The sequence below is a fragment of the Cuculus canorus genome, unplaced genomic scaffold, assembly GCF_017976375.1.
Source record: "Cuculus canorus isolate bCucCan1 unplaced genomic scaffold, bCucCan1.pri scaffold_54_arrow_ctg1, whole genome shotgun sequence".
Classification (NCBI taxonomy): Eukaryota; Metazoa; Chordata; class Aves; order Cuculiformes; family Cuculidae; genus Cuculus; species Cuculus canorus.
This window is the reverse complement of record NW_026527841.1, coordinates 70,541-83,906: the sequence shown is the minus strand read 5'-3', so window position 1 is coordinate 83,906 and position 13,366 is coordinate 70,541. Positions and strand designations below refer to the sequence as shown.

Sequence of the window (13,366 nt, the reverse complement as noted above, 5' to 3'; positions counted from 1 at the left end):
GCTGGGGATTGCACTGACAGGAAGCAATCCCCTGTGTCCCATACCATCGGGCGCCACTGACCAAAGTAAAGGAGATGGGCCGAGTGGTACTGGAGATGTTATCACACCAGAAGGGACTATAAGAGAATGAGAGGAGCAAGCCTTAATCAGAGCTCCCTCTCCGCTGGTCTGAGACCCCCCACCGACTTCAACAATCTACGAACACTAAACACCGGTTCCCCCTTGGTCGATCACTCTGGTCCCCCGCCCCGGTCGGTCACTCCCGTTCCCCCCCGGTCGGTCACTCTGGTCCCCACCCCGGTTGGCCACTACAGTCTCCCTCCCGGTCAGTCACTCCGGTCCCCGCTCTGGTCGGTCACTCCGGTCTCCCCCCTGTTGGTAACTCTGGTCTTCCCCGGGTCGGTCACTCCAGTCTCCCCCCTGGTCGGTCACTCCGGTCCCCCCTCGGTCAGTCACTCCTCTCCCCGTCCCGGTCGGTCACTCCGGTGTCCTCCCAGTCGGTCACTACGGTGTCCCCCCCCAGTCGGTCACTCCTGTCTCCCCCCCGTCAGTCACTCTGTTTCCCCCCTGGTCGGTCACTCCGGTCCCCTGCCTCGGGTTCTTGTGCTTGTGTGAATATCAGGAATTTAGGTATTTTGAAGTATTTGATAGCCATGGCAGGGAACATAAATCTGAATTTATCAGTGCGTGTATGACAGGAACTCCTCCTCAGTCCTTCTGCGCCGTCAGACACTTACACCGTTTGATGTTTCGTGCTATATACTGAAACATAACGTGTGATGCATTGAAGTGAATTTGTAATTTCTGTTCTGGAGACTTTGTGAACTAAAAGTTTTAACAGGAAAAGTCCCGAGGTTTTTCCAGAAGTGCCTTGCCAAACGATGGCAGTTTAGCTGAAGGCTAGGTGACTAGACCTGTTCTCTTCCCTCTTTACAGATGGTCACACAGCGCCTGTGCCAGAAAGCTGTTTAGGACGTGTCCTCCTTTACCCATTAACAGCTCCAAGGACCAGACACCACGTTAGGGTATGTCTGTGATCCCAGACAATATGGTGTTTTCCCAGGGCCGGTTGTGTGTCGCAGGACGGTGTTTGACTGTGGACAAACAGCATAACGTTAACAGCAAAGGATCTGCAGTAAAGCGTTAGCCTGTCCTGAGAACACAGAAAGTATCACGTTTGTGTAACTCCTGCCTAGGCTGCTGAGTCTGCTCTGTCCGCCTGCTTTCACCTCTTGAAGCAAAGAGCTTTTTGTTTTCCAGTCATTGGAATGTCACTCAATACAAGGCAACCAAAAAGCTCTTCATCCCTGCATCTTTCCTTCCTTGCCCACAGGATTAAAGGCTGTAAGAACAGGTTTCAAGGAGGAGTTTAGAGGGCTCGGTCTTGTTCCATTCCTTTTTAATACCTTCTTAAAGCTATTAGGATTTCACCATCATGTTCTGCTTTTAAGACCTCCAGCAATTTCTAACGACGTCTTCTTTTCCATATTTATTCTCTTATTGATCCCAATAATTCATCACCATGCTGGTGTTGCTCGGCTGGGTTTTGACTTGCACCCCATCCCCCCCGATAATTCTTTGTACTTTCCCCGTCCATAGATATTCCGGACTCCTGTGCGTTGAATCACAGAATCACAGAATCACAAGGTTGGAAAGGACCCATTGGATCATCGAGTCCAACCATTCCTAACACTCCCTAAACCATGTCCCTAAGTACTTCATCCACCCGTTCCTTAAACACCTCCAGGGAAGGCGACTCGACCACCTCCCTGGGCAGCTGTTCCAGTACCCAATGACTCTTACTGTGAAGAATTTTTTTCTGATATCCAGTATTTAATGCTCTTGTTGATGTGCAAAAAATATTGTTTGTTTTGGCAGTTCCTTGGACTTACATATGCTGCGCAGTGAAGTTATTTATGCTCTGTGCCTGTAACATCTGTTCTGTTTACTCCGTGGCCTCTTCAGGACTCGCTCCAACAGCTCCATGTCCTTCCTGTGCTGAGGACTCCAGAACTGGACGCAGGGCTCCAGCGGAGGTCTCACCAGGGCGGAGCAGAGGGGCATCAACAATTTGACTGTTATACATACACAGTTTCTTTACTCAAGCTTATTCTTTACTGCTTATTTGTAGCGACAGTTTTTTCCACTGGTCAGGTTTCATACTATGAGCTCTCTCTCTGGCATCCCCTGCTACTCCAGCCTAGAAAAATACATTTCACCAAAAGCTCTGCTTTCGGAGTAAAATTAATGCTTTCAATGTAACTGAACACAATCCACAACACAAACAGTGAGTGAAAACAGATACAAGGGAGTAATTTCCAGCCCCTACCTCCTCCCTCCACCACCAAGTACAGCTAATGTAAGCTGGTTTCTATCTGCAAAATCTTGCAGACTAACCCATAGCTGCACATCTGGGTGCCTTCACGCGTTTCAGCCTTCTAGTTCTGTAAATATAACTTCGTTAAATTATTGGTTAGAATGAACAACAAAGATTGATTCACATGCTGGGTCTAACAACGTCAACAGCAAAACTGCCACAAACTTTCACTGAAAATTCTGAGGGTTCAGATTAGCAGTAACTTTACCGATTTCCAATCAACTTTCCTAACAAAGTTCTAAAGAAAAACACTGTCAAGACAAATCCCTTAAACATTCTGTTTGAATAAATATATATTCAGTAATACATGCTAAAATCTTCAGCTCTTTGATACAAAGCTGTACAGAATGCATTCTGAAATGGTAACAAAAAATCACGCTTCTTATTATTGAAACCTCACTTCTCATAGAATTAGAAAAAAAAATACCTTATTGAACTTGCATCCTCTTTCTAATGGGCTTGGTAATAAATAATTCTTCATAAGTTTTCAAGGACAGAACCTAATTCAAGCAGGTAAAGGAACAAGTGCTAATGTATCTAACTCTTCTAGAATATTAAAATAATTTACATACATTGCTCTTTCAAAGTACAAACTCATTTGCTGGTGTGAACCCAGAGATCTAGGATACAATGGTTTTGTTGCTGTCAAAACAGGATAAATAAATTCTTATTTCACAGCGGAAAGTGGAGACATCGTGCATAGCTCAAGTCCGCGCTACTGCTACCCAGTGATTCATTTCTATATAACAAGACTATAAAAGAAAATTACACCAGGTCTTAATCGTGTAGCTGGACATCCCGACTGATCAGCTAGTTGGTGTGCAGCAGGCATAGCAATAAAATTGTCCTGGAAAGCTGAATGTCTGGTCTAAACAATGTGCTTTTGCAACTAAAAAGCCATTTTTCCAGTGAATGTTTGACATTTTTACTGCAAGTATCCCAACCAATTAAATTCTTTCTGTCCACATTTCACACCGCACAGTTTCCCTTCACCTCTTTTTATGACACGGGTCATGAGTACAACTGCAGTTAAATAACAAAAGTTGCTGGTTTGGACACATTGATATCACGCTCATCTCTGCTCAAATTGGAAAACAGCAAAGGCGCACTAGTCCGGTGTGGGAGAGAACTTCAGTTTTGCTTTACTTCATTTCTTATATTAAGAAAAAGTGTGGGAAAATGCACTGATGGCTGTTTTTCTTTAAAAATTTGCTGTAATCAATCACAGAAATGTTCAACCAGTCAAATTAACTTCTCAATCAGGGATGAGTTCAACTATAAAAAGTAAGCTAAAATCCATGGAAATAATGGAAACATAAATACAAATTACTTGGAAGAAATAAAGCTTCAAGTTACTTATTACATCCCTGAAACAGGGGCCTCAACTCATTGCTCGCAGGTGCTGATTCAGATTGCGTTGGCTCTGCATCTGCAATAAAAAAGATATTAAAGTTCTTAGCATTACTTAAATCATGACAATAAAAAGGTCAACTACAATTTCCAGCTTCTGCCTCGCATCAACAAGCATACGAAGTCATGGACATTTAACTAACAAGATAGATAAGCTACCTATAAAGTCTGCAGTATGATGCGAATCTAGAGCTCAACACAAACGGGCTACAGATTTACATATGAAAGGGGTGGTCTCCTGTCTGATGTCTCTTGGAATTATCCTCTACCAGAGACAACAGAGAAAGCTCTATCTCGAAAGGGAGCTGCAAGGTGCTCGTGCTGCCACTTGCTTTGGAGGAACAGACAAATGCACCCAAGTGAGAAGAAAACACAAGCACTACTTCCAGGACATACTTAAAAGAATGGAAAGGACAAAGTCAAAACAGAATCAAGGTACATCTCTAGATAAAACCATACTGTTAAGAGCATTAAAAAGACATTCTCCTTTTACACAGAGGTACAGATTCAACTGGAATAGTTAAGACTGACAAAGGAGGGCAATACAAGCACAGCAGGTGTCACGTTATCTAAGAATTTGTGAAAGAAAATAATCTCAAAAATAAAATGTATCTATACATCAAACTACGCAGCACGCTGACTTTTCAGCAGTCTTTAGAGTATATCCATCACTTTGTTCTCTATGCCTAAGAAGTCTAAGCAAACCAATATCATGATTACTCTGAAAAATCTTCAGCTTTATATCCCTAATGTCCCATTCAAGGCACGCTTCACATTAAAGACACCAACTTCTACCTAGGAACATACCTGGGAAGCCAGTGAAATGACATCACGAACACTAGAACTGAAAGTTGTAAAACTGAATGTAATGGAGAAACATTACTGACACGTAGTCAAAGCTGTTGATTTTAACTTTGATCAAAATTAACAGCTGCTGAATGGTCAACTTACTTCCCTCTAAAACAAAAGCATTAATTTAAATATCCGAAGCAATTCCCAGATATCTTTCACTAGTAGCTGCTAAGAAATTCTGAGGCTAAAGAAAAAACAAAAAAGAAAAAAAGAAAAAAAAGACTATTTACAGCTTACTTCATTGCATGAAATGTGGAAAAGAAAGCACAGACTTTGCAAAGCTTATTAACCAGCTTTTATGTTTTATACTAAAACATCCTTTTAATTAGAACCTCCATACTATTTGGCCATTTTCTCTCTTAAACATCAGCCTGGGCTAGCAGTCCATCGCTTTGCCATGAGCACAAAGACTAAATCCCTCATGCACTAACACATCTTTGCTGCTTTGCAAAATTCCCAGGAGAACAAGAATTATCCCTGTGATTAAGGCATTAGGGAGCAACTACAGTATATATCCCAAGGCATGGAGAACCATGCAGTGGTTCCCTGATCTCCACTCCTCTGTGCAGTGACAAATATAATATAAGGAACAGTGGAGACTCTAATGCTTCAAAGGAAACTGGCATAAAGCTAAAGAGCAAGGGCCCACTCAGGAACATTGTATTCCAAACTAAGTACAAGAGGCACCCTTAGAGGTTGAAATGTTCTTGCACTTGTCCCTAAAGGATGCTCTTTGGGCTCTGTCTCCACAGCTGCATCACACATCTCTCCTCAGCAACTGCTTAGTCAGTCTGGAGTGAAAAACATTTTCAATACATTCAGTCTCAATACTTGAGGTACTTTGCTGCTGCTGCAGTATCATCACTTAGTCAAACAAATATATTGAATATTCCTTGGAAATTTGCTTATGGTATATTGCAATACATCTCTTAACATTTCAACATACACGAGGTAAGGAGAGTAAACTAAAATCAAGACTGCAAGGGCTAGATCCATCATCTCCCTTGAAGACTCTTCAGAAACGTACTCTTAAAGTACAGGACAGAAACTTACTATAAAAGGAGATATAAGAAATACTCGTGAAAGAAGTGACGTGATGTTTCAAGATACACCAGATGATCTTCAGGGAACAAGAAAGGTACCACGTAGGGCAACCATTTCAGGGTTGGTTGTGTGGAGGTAAAGCTAAAGCTAGAGGCACGGAATCTGCCTTCTCAGGCACCTGATCTGAAAGAGACAGTTTTGGTAGATTTAGTACCATAGACAAAGTTCAACTTCACCATTTAGAAGACAAGTACAAATTAAATAATAGGCTTTGGCAGATTTGGTATCTGATCTGAGTATATCCCATACAGACATGAGAACTTCCATTCAAGTGACTGTATGAAACTGCATCTTGATCAAACTCCAGCCAAAGAGAAATGGACTTCAGCCTCACTTTACCAGCCACCCCACGTGGACTTCAATTACACAGTTCTTAAAGTTCAATTTGACTCTTGGAGTGCTTCTTACTTGCTAACTGAAACACAAAAATTGCTTCTGGAATATGGAAACTTGAGTGGACTGCTCCACTAGTCCAGCTAGAAGTGTCTGCCCAAGCTCTACAAAGCATCGTCACAAAACTACACATATTGCTGAGTTGTACATACACACGACAGACTGCAAGGGTGTCTTGACAAAGTGACCTCTTCCATCACATTTTCAATGGCTCATTTTTTTCCCATGGGTTAATTTCAAAACTCCTCAGGAGTTTTTTTGTAGTATCTATAAGCACTTTATACCACCACACTCAAGCAAAGCCAAAGAAAACAAAGGAAAAACAAACAAGCGAGGCATACACTCACCAGGTCTGCCTCCTCGTCTTGCCAGCCTGACAGAAGCTGAATCAGCCTCTGACCCTGCAGCACCAGATGGCACTTTGTGGGAAGGTTTTGCAGGGTTGATGAGACCTGGTATCGGTTGGAGGAATTGTGCTTTTCGAGGTTATCAGCTTCTATTGTTGTTTCAGTGGCCTGTGGCATTACCCTCCTAAAAGAATGGAAAAGAAAATGGTTATGGTAACAGTTAACTGCCAGCATCCTTCTTTCAGGCAACAAATCAAACCCACATGAAACTCGAGCAAGACAGTGGATTTCAGCCTGGGGACAGAAGGCCAGGCTTGCTTCTTTGGGGGGATACGGTGCACACAGCTCCCAGAGGATCAGGTACAATGAGGGAACACCTTGGTTTCAGTTCTGAAACAGCATTCAAGTTTTTAGGTAAAGTCTTCAATCCAGGGGATTGTATACCTTCACGCAGAAAATGACTTCCAAAGGCACCAAGAGCAGCAAGAGGCACAGAAGAGAGCAGGAAACACTTCAGCCTTTCGTTTCCTTTCCTCCTCACCCATTAACAAAAGCAAAGACAGTGCCTGTCAGGGTGCAGGTGCCCCTTTTGTGCAGGTCTTGATTCGTAAAGCAAATAAACCGAATCCCCAAACCACCCACATCTCCAGGGAAAAAACGCCCAACACCTCACATCCCGATCCATTCCTTTCTCAGTTGCTACTGAGCAAAACCAAATCCTTGTTAATGGGAAGATGGAGTGGCAAAGAAACCAACCAAACAAAACAGAGTGAAAAATGACTACAGGGAAGGAGCACAGGACACTCACTGCAGTGACTGCAGGCGCAGCAAATGCTGTTCCGTAGGTGAAAGCGAAGCACTCTGCGGCAGCGCAGCCTCTGGAGAGAGGGCGTGGTCTCTGGGAAGAGTGGGAGGCCTCCAGGGATGGGGCCTGGCCTTCAGCCTCAGGGGGCGTGGCTTCCTGTACCCCGGAGGGGAGGCTTCCACTACATGGGGGCGTGACTTCCAGTCAGGGAGGGGCTTCCAGTCCTGCAGGGGCGTGGCTACTGCTCCCAGAAGGCGTGGCTTCCTGCACCAGGGGCAGTTACTTCCTGTCTCAGGGGCTCGGCCTTGTGGCACATGGGGCGTGGCTGCTGCACCTGGGAGGCCGTGGCTTCATGCTACAATGGGCGGGGCCTCCCTTTCCTGAGGGTGTGGCCTCCTTGGCCCTGTCGTGTGGGGGTGCGGCTGCCCAGCTCTTCCCTGCCATGGGCGTGGCTTCCCAACAGTGGGGGCATGGCCTCCAGACTCCAAGGGCGTCTCTCTCACCCTGGGGGGGGCGTCTTCCCAGATGGGGCGATGCAACCAGACTCGGGCAATGTGGCTTCTTGTCTGGGGGCGTGGCCTAGCTTCACCTTGGGGCGTGGATCGCAACACCCAAGGGGTGTGGCTTACTACACCAAAGGGCAGGGCCTCATTACACTCGGGGGCGTGGTCCCTTAACTGCTGTCTCTGGGGGGTGTGGCCTCTCATCAGGGGGCGTGGTCTCTCAGCAGTGAGGGCGTGGTTTCTCAGCTCTGGGGGGTGATCTGGTGGGGGCGGGGCAGTGGGTTCTGCTGGCCCCGCCCCCACTGACTGTTGGGCGCAGCATCATTCCAACGCAGTGACCTCCAGCCCCAACCGCCCCGCACAGCCCGAGCAGAGCTCCTCGGCCCCGGACGGCCTCGGCGCGCTCGCTCCTTGCCACACACGCAGGATTGCAGGTTTGTAGCCCAGCAGGGAAGCCAGACACTGCCTCCCCAGCCTGGCAGGAACCCAAGGATGAACCCGCAGCTCGCTCTGCGCCAGGGTGTGCCTGGGCTGGGGCTGCGCGGTCCCCCACTGGGTTGTGTTGGGGTGCCAGGAGCAGGGAGGAGTGGGAAGAGCCGAGAATAGAGGGAAGCTGGAAGCATAGAGGAACTTTAAGACATTTTGTCCAGATCTTTGATCTTGAGATTTTGTCCTGCTTGGCAACGTGTGGGAGAAACACTCCCGCTGTTTGGGATGGCAGGGCTGGATTTTGGTTGCATAAGGGTGGGTTTTTGTTGTTGTTTTATGGATTAATTTCTTTGTCCAAGCCTTGCTGGGCCCACGAGGGTTTGGGTGACGCTGGAATGTGTGGGTTTGAGTGAATTTTCCCAAGATTTAGGGCTGCTAAAGCCCCCAGGGGAGGTGTCACAGCTCTGGGGCGCAGCAGCCCAGGGATGGATCTCACTCAGCGGCACGGGGAGCACCCAGTCCCAGCCGAGCTCGCGTGCCAGAGAGCGGCTGCCCCTCAGGGAGCCTCATCCCTCTCCTTGTTGTCATTGCAGGATCTGCCCCATCCCTTCTCTCTGATTCACATACACCATCTCAAAAGCTGTCGGTGAGGCATGGCTGAAGGGCGGCTGAGCCACGAGCAGGCAGGGAAGGACAGAGGGCAGGAGGGCATCGTGAGGGAATCGCCCCACAAGCACGACAGCCTGCCCAACCTGACGTGGCTGCTGGGCTTCTCCATCACCAGCACCAGCATGGGCAACTCCTCCTGCTGCCCCAGCGGCCCGGACCTTCACAACTAATATGAAGGCATACCCAGCTTTGCCGTGCCGTGCTCACCCCTGGGCACTGACCCAGCATGCGTGGGAACACCCCACACTCCCTGCGTGCCCGTCTCCTCCTCTACCTCCAAGACAGAGCACCACATTGGGTCCATGCACACTCAGTTGGTGGAGGGCATTGACTACAAGAGCAACCCTTATGTCAAGCCACCCTACTCCTACACCACCCTCATCTGCATGGCGATGGAAGCCAGCGAGGAGCCCCACATCACCCTCTCCGCCATCTACAAGTGGATTTCTGACAACTTCGGCTACTTCCGTCAAGCTGATCCTGCGTGGAAGGTAATACATTTGGAGACCTCTTGCCCTGTCCCCTCTCCCCTTCTTGTTGGGAAGGGCCTTTCACAGCCTCCATCATGTAAGAGAGGGCCCAGGGTCATTTCTGGAGCTGGAGGGTCCCACTGGGCTGTTGGTCCCTGTGTCTCCTCTTGGCTCTGGGGTGGAGGTGTCTCTGTCTCCCACTTCATCTTTCTGGAGTTCTCGTGGGGTCCTGAGTCCCTCAGGGCTGAGCACAGACAAAATCATCAGGTTGAGCAACTGTGGGTGCTGAGGACCAGGTGTAGGAGAGGGATGGAGAGGGTCTGCAGGGAGATGCTACTTGTTGGACATATCTCTCGTTGGGGAGGTTCAGAGCAGGGACGCTGCTGCATTTCCCACCCCTGTGCTGGGAAACTTCTGGGAGGGACTCTATGGGAGAAGCTGTGTGCCGGTGTGTTGACTTTCTCTTGCAAACTCATGGCTGGATAATCACCACACTTTGAATTCAATGTGTTTATTAAAGAAAGAAAGAAAGTTTTCCGTCCCTCTCTGCAGAGATGCTGGAATAATGTGAGGTTGTTGCAGGGAGGAATGATTAATACTTTAACCCGCCAGGAAATGTAAGTGAATAAGCACTTTTCTTTCTTTTCCTTCCCCCACCGTCTTCCCTCCGCCTTATTGCAGCAGTGGCTGATGAGGATGCAGTGATTTTACAGCAAGTTTCTCTTGGCCAGAAGGCACCTCTGGGGATACACAGGGCAGGGATGGGACAGCCCCTGTGTCTCTGCAGTTTTGCCCATCGGGTTTGTATCAGCCTGGCTGCAGGGAGACACGGTGCCTGTATTTTAGCAAACTATTTTCCCCTCAACAATAACAGTGGGCACAGATGAAGTGGGGGAAGCAAGAGGGCCCCGATGATGCTGTCCACCATGGTGCTGCCACGTGTTGCCACTGTAAATGGGGCCGTGGCCACATGGGTGTAAAGACCCTCCTCTTCCTTCTTGCTGCAAATGTTCTTTTCCACCAGCCTCCTCATGCAGACAGGTGCTATGCCAGCAGACAAGTTTTACACCTTGTTTTTTTCTCTTTTTGGTCTAGAACTCCATCCGGCACAACCTCTCCTCAAACAAGTGCTTCATCAAGGTGCCTCAGGAGAAAGGCAAGCCAGGGAGAGGTGGCTTTTGAAGCTTGACCTGCAATACGCTGACCGGCTCAAGAGCGGTGCCTTCAAAAAGCAGAGGATGCGCCCAGTGCAGATCCACCCAGCCTCCACCGAGAAAGCCCAGCAAGAAGCACAGCGTGACTCCTCCCCGGCCACTTCAGGCTGTGCCTCCAAAAAAGTCTTCTCTGTCAGCATGGAGTCACAGCAGCTGCTGGAAGAGTTTGAAGAATTTATCAAGAACCAGAACCGGAAGGCAGTGGATGTCAAAGCAGGGCTCAAGCGCAAACAGCCCTTGCCCAAGCAAATGGCCAAGGTGTGTCGGCTCTCCAGCTGTGCCTTGCTGACCCAGGAGGAGCAGACCCAGCTGGGATCCCTGAAAGGGGACTTGGACACGGACCTAAACAGGGACTTCTCCACTTCTGGGGATCTGGAGGTCACACCTTCTGTCAGCCCCAAAAAGCACAACCCTGAAGTGATGGTACATGGGCAACACGTTGACTGTCCCCAGGGGCTGGAGCAGGTCCTCGCTGAGTCCAACCAGAACAACCTGAGCTTGGACGAAAGCTGCATGGCCGCTTCCTTCCTGCAGCATCTCTTTGATGAAGGGACAAGCGATTGCCTTACCAATGCTTTCAATGTGGAGCAGTTCTTTGACATCAACGATATATCTGTACCAGCAGATGGAAGTGACTGGAGCAGCCTTGCATCCCTCTTGTAAGAGGTCAGTCACCCCTCAGAACCCACACATGCTTTGACAGGATGCTTCCCCGACGCTGCTGGGACTTACAAGAGCTGGATTCTTGCACCTTTTAGGACCTTTACCGTGATAAGTAGTATTTATGGAGAGCAGTTGTAGTGTATGAATCAGTAAAGAAGTGTTAAAACAATCCCATTACTCTTGGTGTAATTTGCACTCCAATGTGGGGAGATGTTGGGGTGTGGAGGTGGGAGCCCAAGTTCTGCGTTCCCCTCCCCCCGCCCAGTAAAGCACGGTGTGAGCCCTGAACCGACACCTTCAGCTCCTGCGAGCAACAGAGCGGGGCCTGGAGCTGCTGCTTTATCCGTGTGCGGCAACTGAAGTCCCCTGGGATGGCAGCGTACGGCTGGGGACATTGTCCCAGGGCGAGGGAATGAGGGGAAAACTGATGCACAAAGCACCACCTGCATGACAACGGTCAGACGCTCTCTGTGGCACAAGGGTGGCTGTGCCCCGAGGCCTGGGAGCTGCTCCCAGCCCCTGGAGCATCCTTCCCTGTCCCTGCGGGCAGCTCTGGGGGTGACACGGTGTGAGTGCCCGACTCTGTCCCTCTGCTGATGTCACGCACCCACCCATCCTTGTACAAGCCCTTAGAAACACAAAGCGGCTTCAGAGCCCTCCAGGCTACAGGACAGCGAGTGGAGCTGTGCATAAGCTGCAGGAATAGCTGTAGCCTCATGGGTCCAATGGCACTGAGGAGCCGCTGGGCTCTGCCAAGGCCGGGAAGAAAAGCAGCGGACGCTCGGCTGCCCGTGCATTCAGGGAGGAGGTGGTGGGTCAGGGCACAGCAGGCTTGGGAATCCCCCCAGGGAGGGCAGGTTGGCTCAGGATGCAGGGATGTGTGCGAGGCTGGCTGGGGCCAGGCTGTGCATTCTTCTCTAGGTGGGCCGAGAGCAATGGGGAGAGACCAAAGAGAGCAGTGATGGGCAACTCCCCTTCATCTGAGCCCTGCCCGGGAACTGCATTACCAGGAGCCTCCAGAATGTACTGCCAAAAAAGCCCTGTCCTGGGCAATCCTAGAGCCGTTGCAGTCACTAAAGCTTGCTTGGGAACTCTCCAAGGGCTCTACCTTGTCTGCTGTCCAGGGCAGGGCTTCTCCAGCATCTGGAGCAGATGTTTGTCCTGAGAGTTTGACTGTTTCCCCAGAAGTGGCTCTACAGGGACAGCAGAATCCTACAGCTCCTGAAAAGGCTCACATTGGCTTTTAACTTTGCCCAAAGCTTTTGTGCTTCATCCGTAAGGGTGTGAGGGGCTGTAAAACCCACGTCCCCTTTAAGAAGATCAAATAACGGACTTAGTTCTGCATTAGTGATACCCAAATAAGATTTAACCCAATTGATTGTTCCTAGGAGTTTTTGCAAATCATTTAAAGTTTTGACTACTGTCTGCAATTTAATTTTCTGAGGCTCAATTGGGGCATCTAAAATTTTCCAGTTCGGATATTTCCGTAGTGGACAAGTTTGGATTTTTTCAGGTGTGACTTGAAGGCCAACTTTCTCTGATTCAATCTTTGAAATGGTATTTATTGAGCAATACAACTGTCTTGTGAAATATCCACAGGTGGAAAAGGATTATGAACCGTAAGTTGTATTTGTCCGGTAAAATCAGAATTAATAACATCAGGCCACAAAAAAAGACCTTGAAAAGTAGTTCTCGAATGACCCACTAACCAAGCACTCAAACCATCACCAACAGTGCTGAAAGCTTGAGGCTATACCTTATGAATGCGTTAATCCCTTATTGTGATCAAGGAGGCTGTGGAGAAGATCCGAATGGGGGCATTTACTGTTGTCAAACATCTCCTCTGTGCACTGGGTTGCTGGTTTCCTTGTTTCCTTGATGTTATCGGTTTACCCCCAATATTCAAGTTGTAAAGTGACAGTCTTCTCGAGATTTATGGCAACGGTCCAGGCGTTGCCAAACTCCTGACCCCTTTCTTCTGTTTATACCTGTATGGGAATTCTCAAGGCTGCAAATGCATTAACTTTTCTAATCCTTTGCAGTGCTTTAATCTCAGAGGGTATTCCTTTTGGGCTCTTAAAATCCCAGCTTGGGCTCCTGGGGCATTCCTGGCTCCGTCCCAGGGCCAGA

The 13,366-nt window shown here is 48.4% G+C and overlaps 1 protein-coding gene across 1 annotated transcript; it reads left to right on the top strand.

The window, feature by feature from the left end:
* Positions 1-8,873: 8,873 nt before the first annotated feature.
* LOC104063977 (forkhead box protein J1-like) lies at positions 8,874-11,236 on the top strand. Its single transcript, XM_054055694.1, is given in 3 exon segments — positions 8,874-9,380; positions 10,455-10,536; positions 10,539-11,236. Coding segments are annotated over 3 exon segments (1,287 nt in total).
* The last annotated feature ends 2,130 nt before the right edge of the window (positions 11,237-13,366 follow it).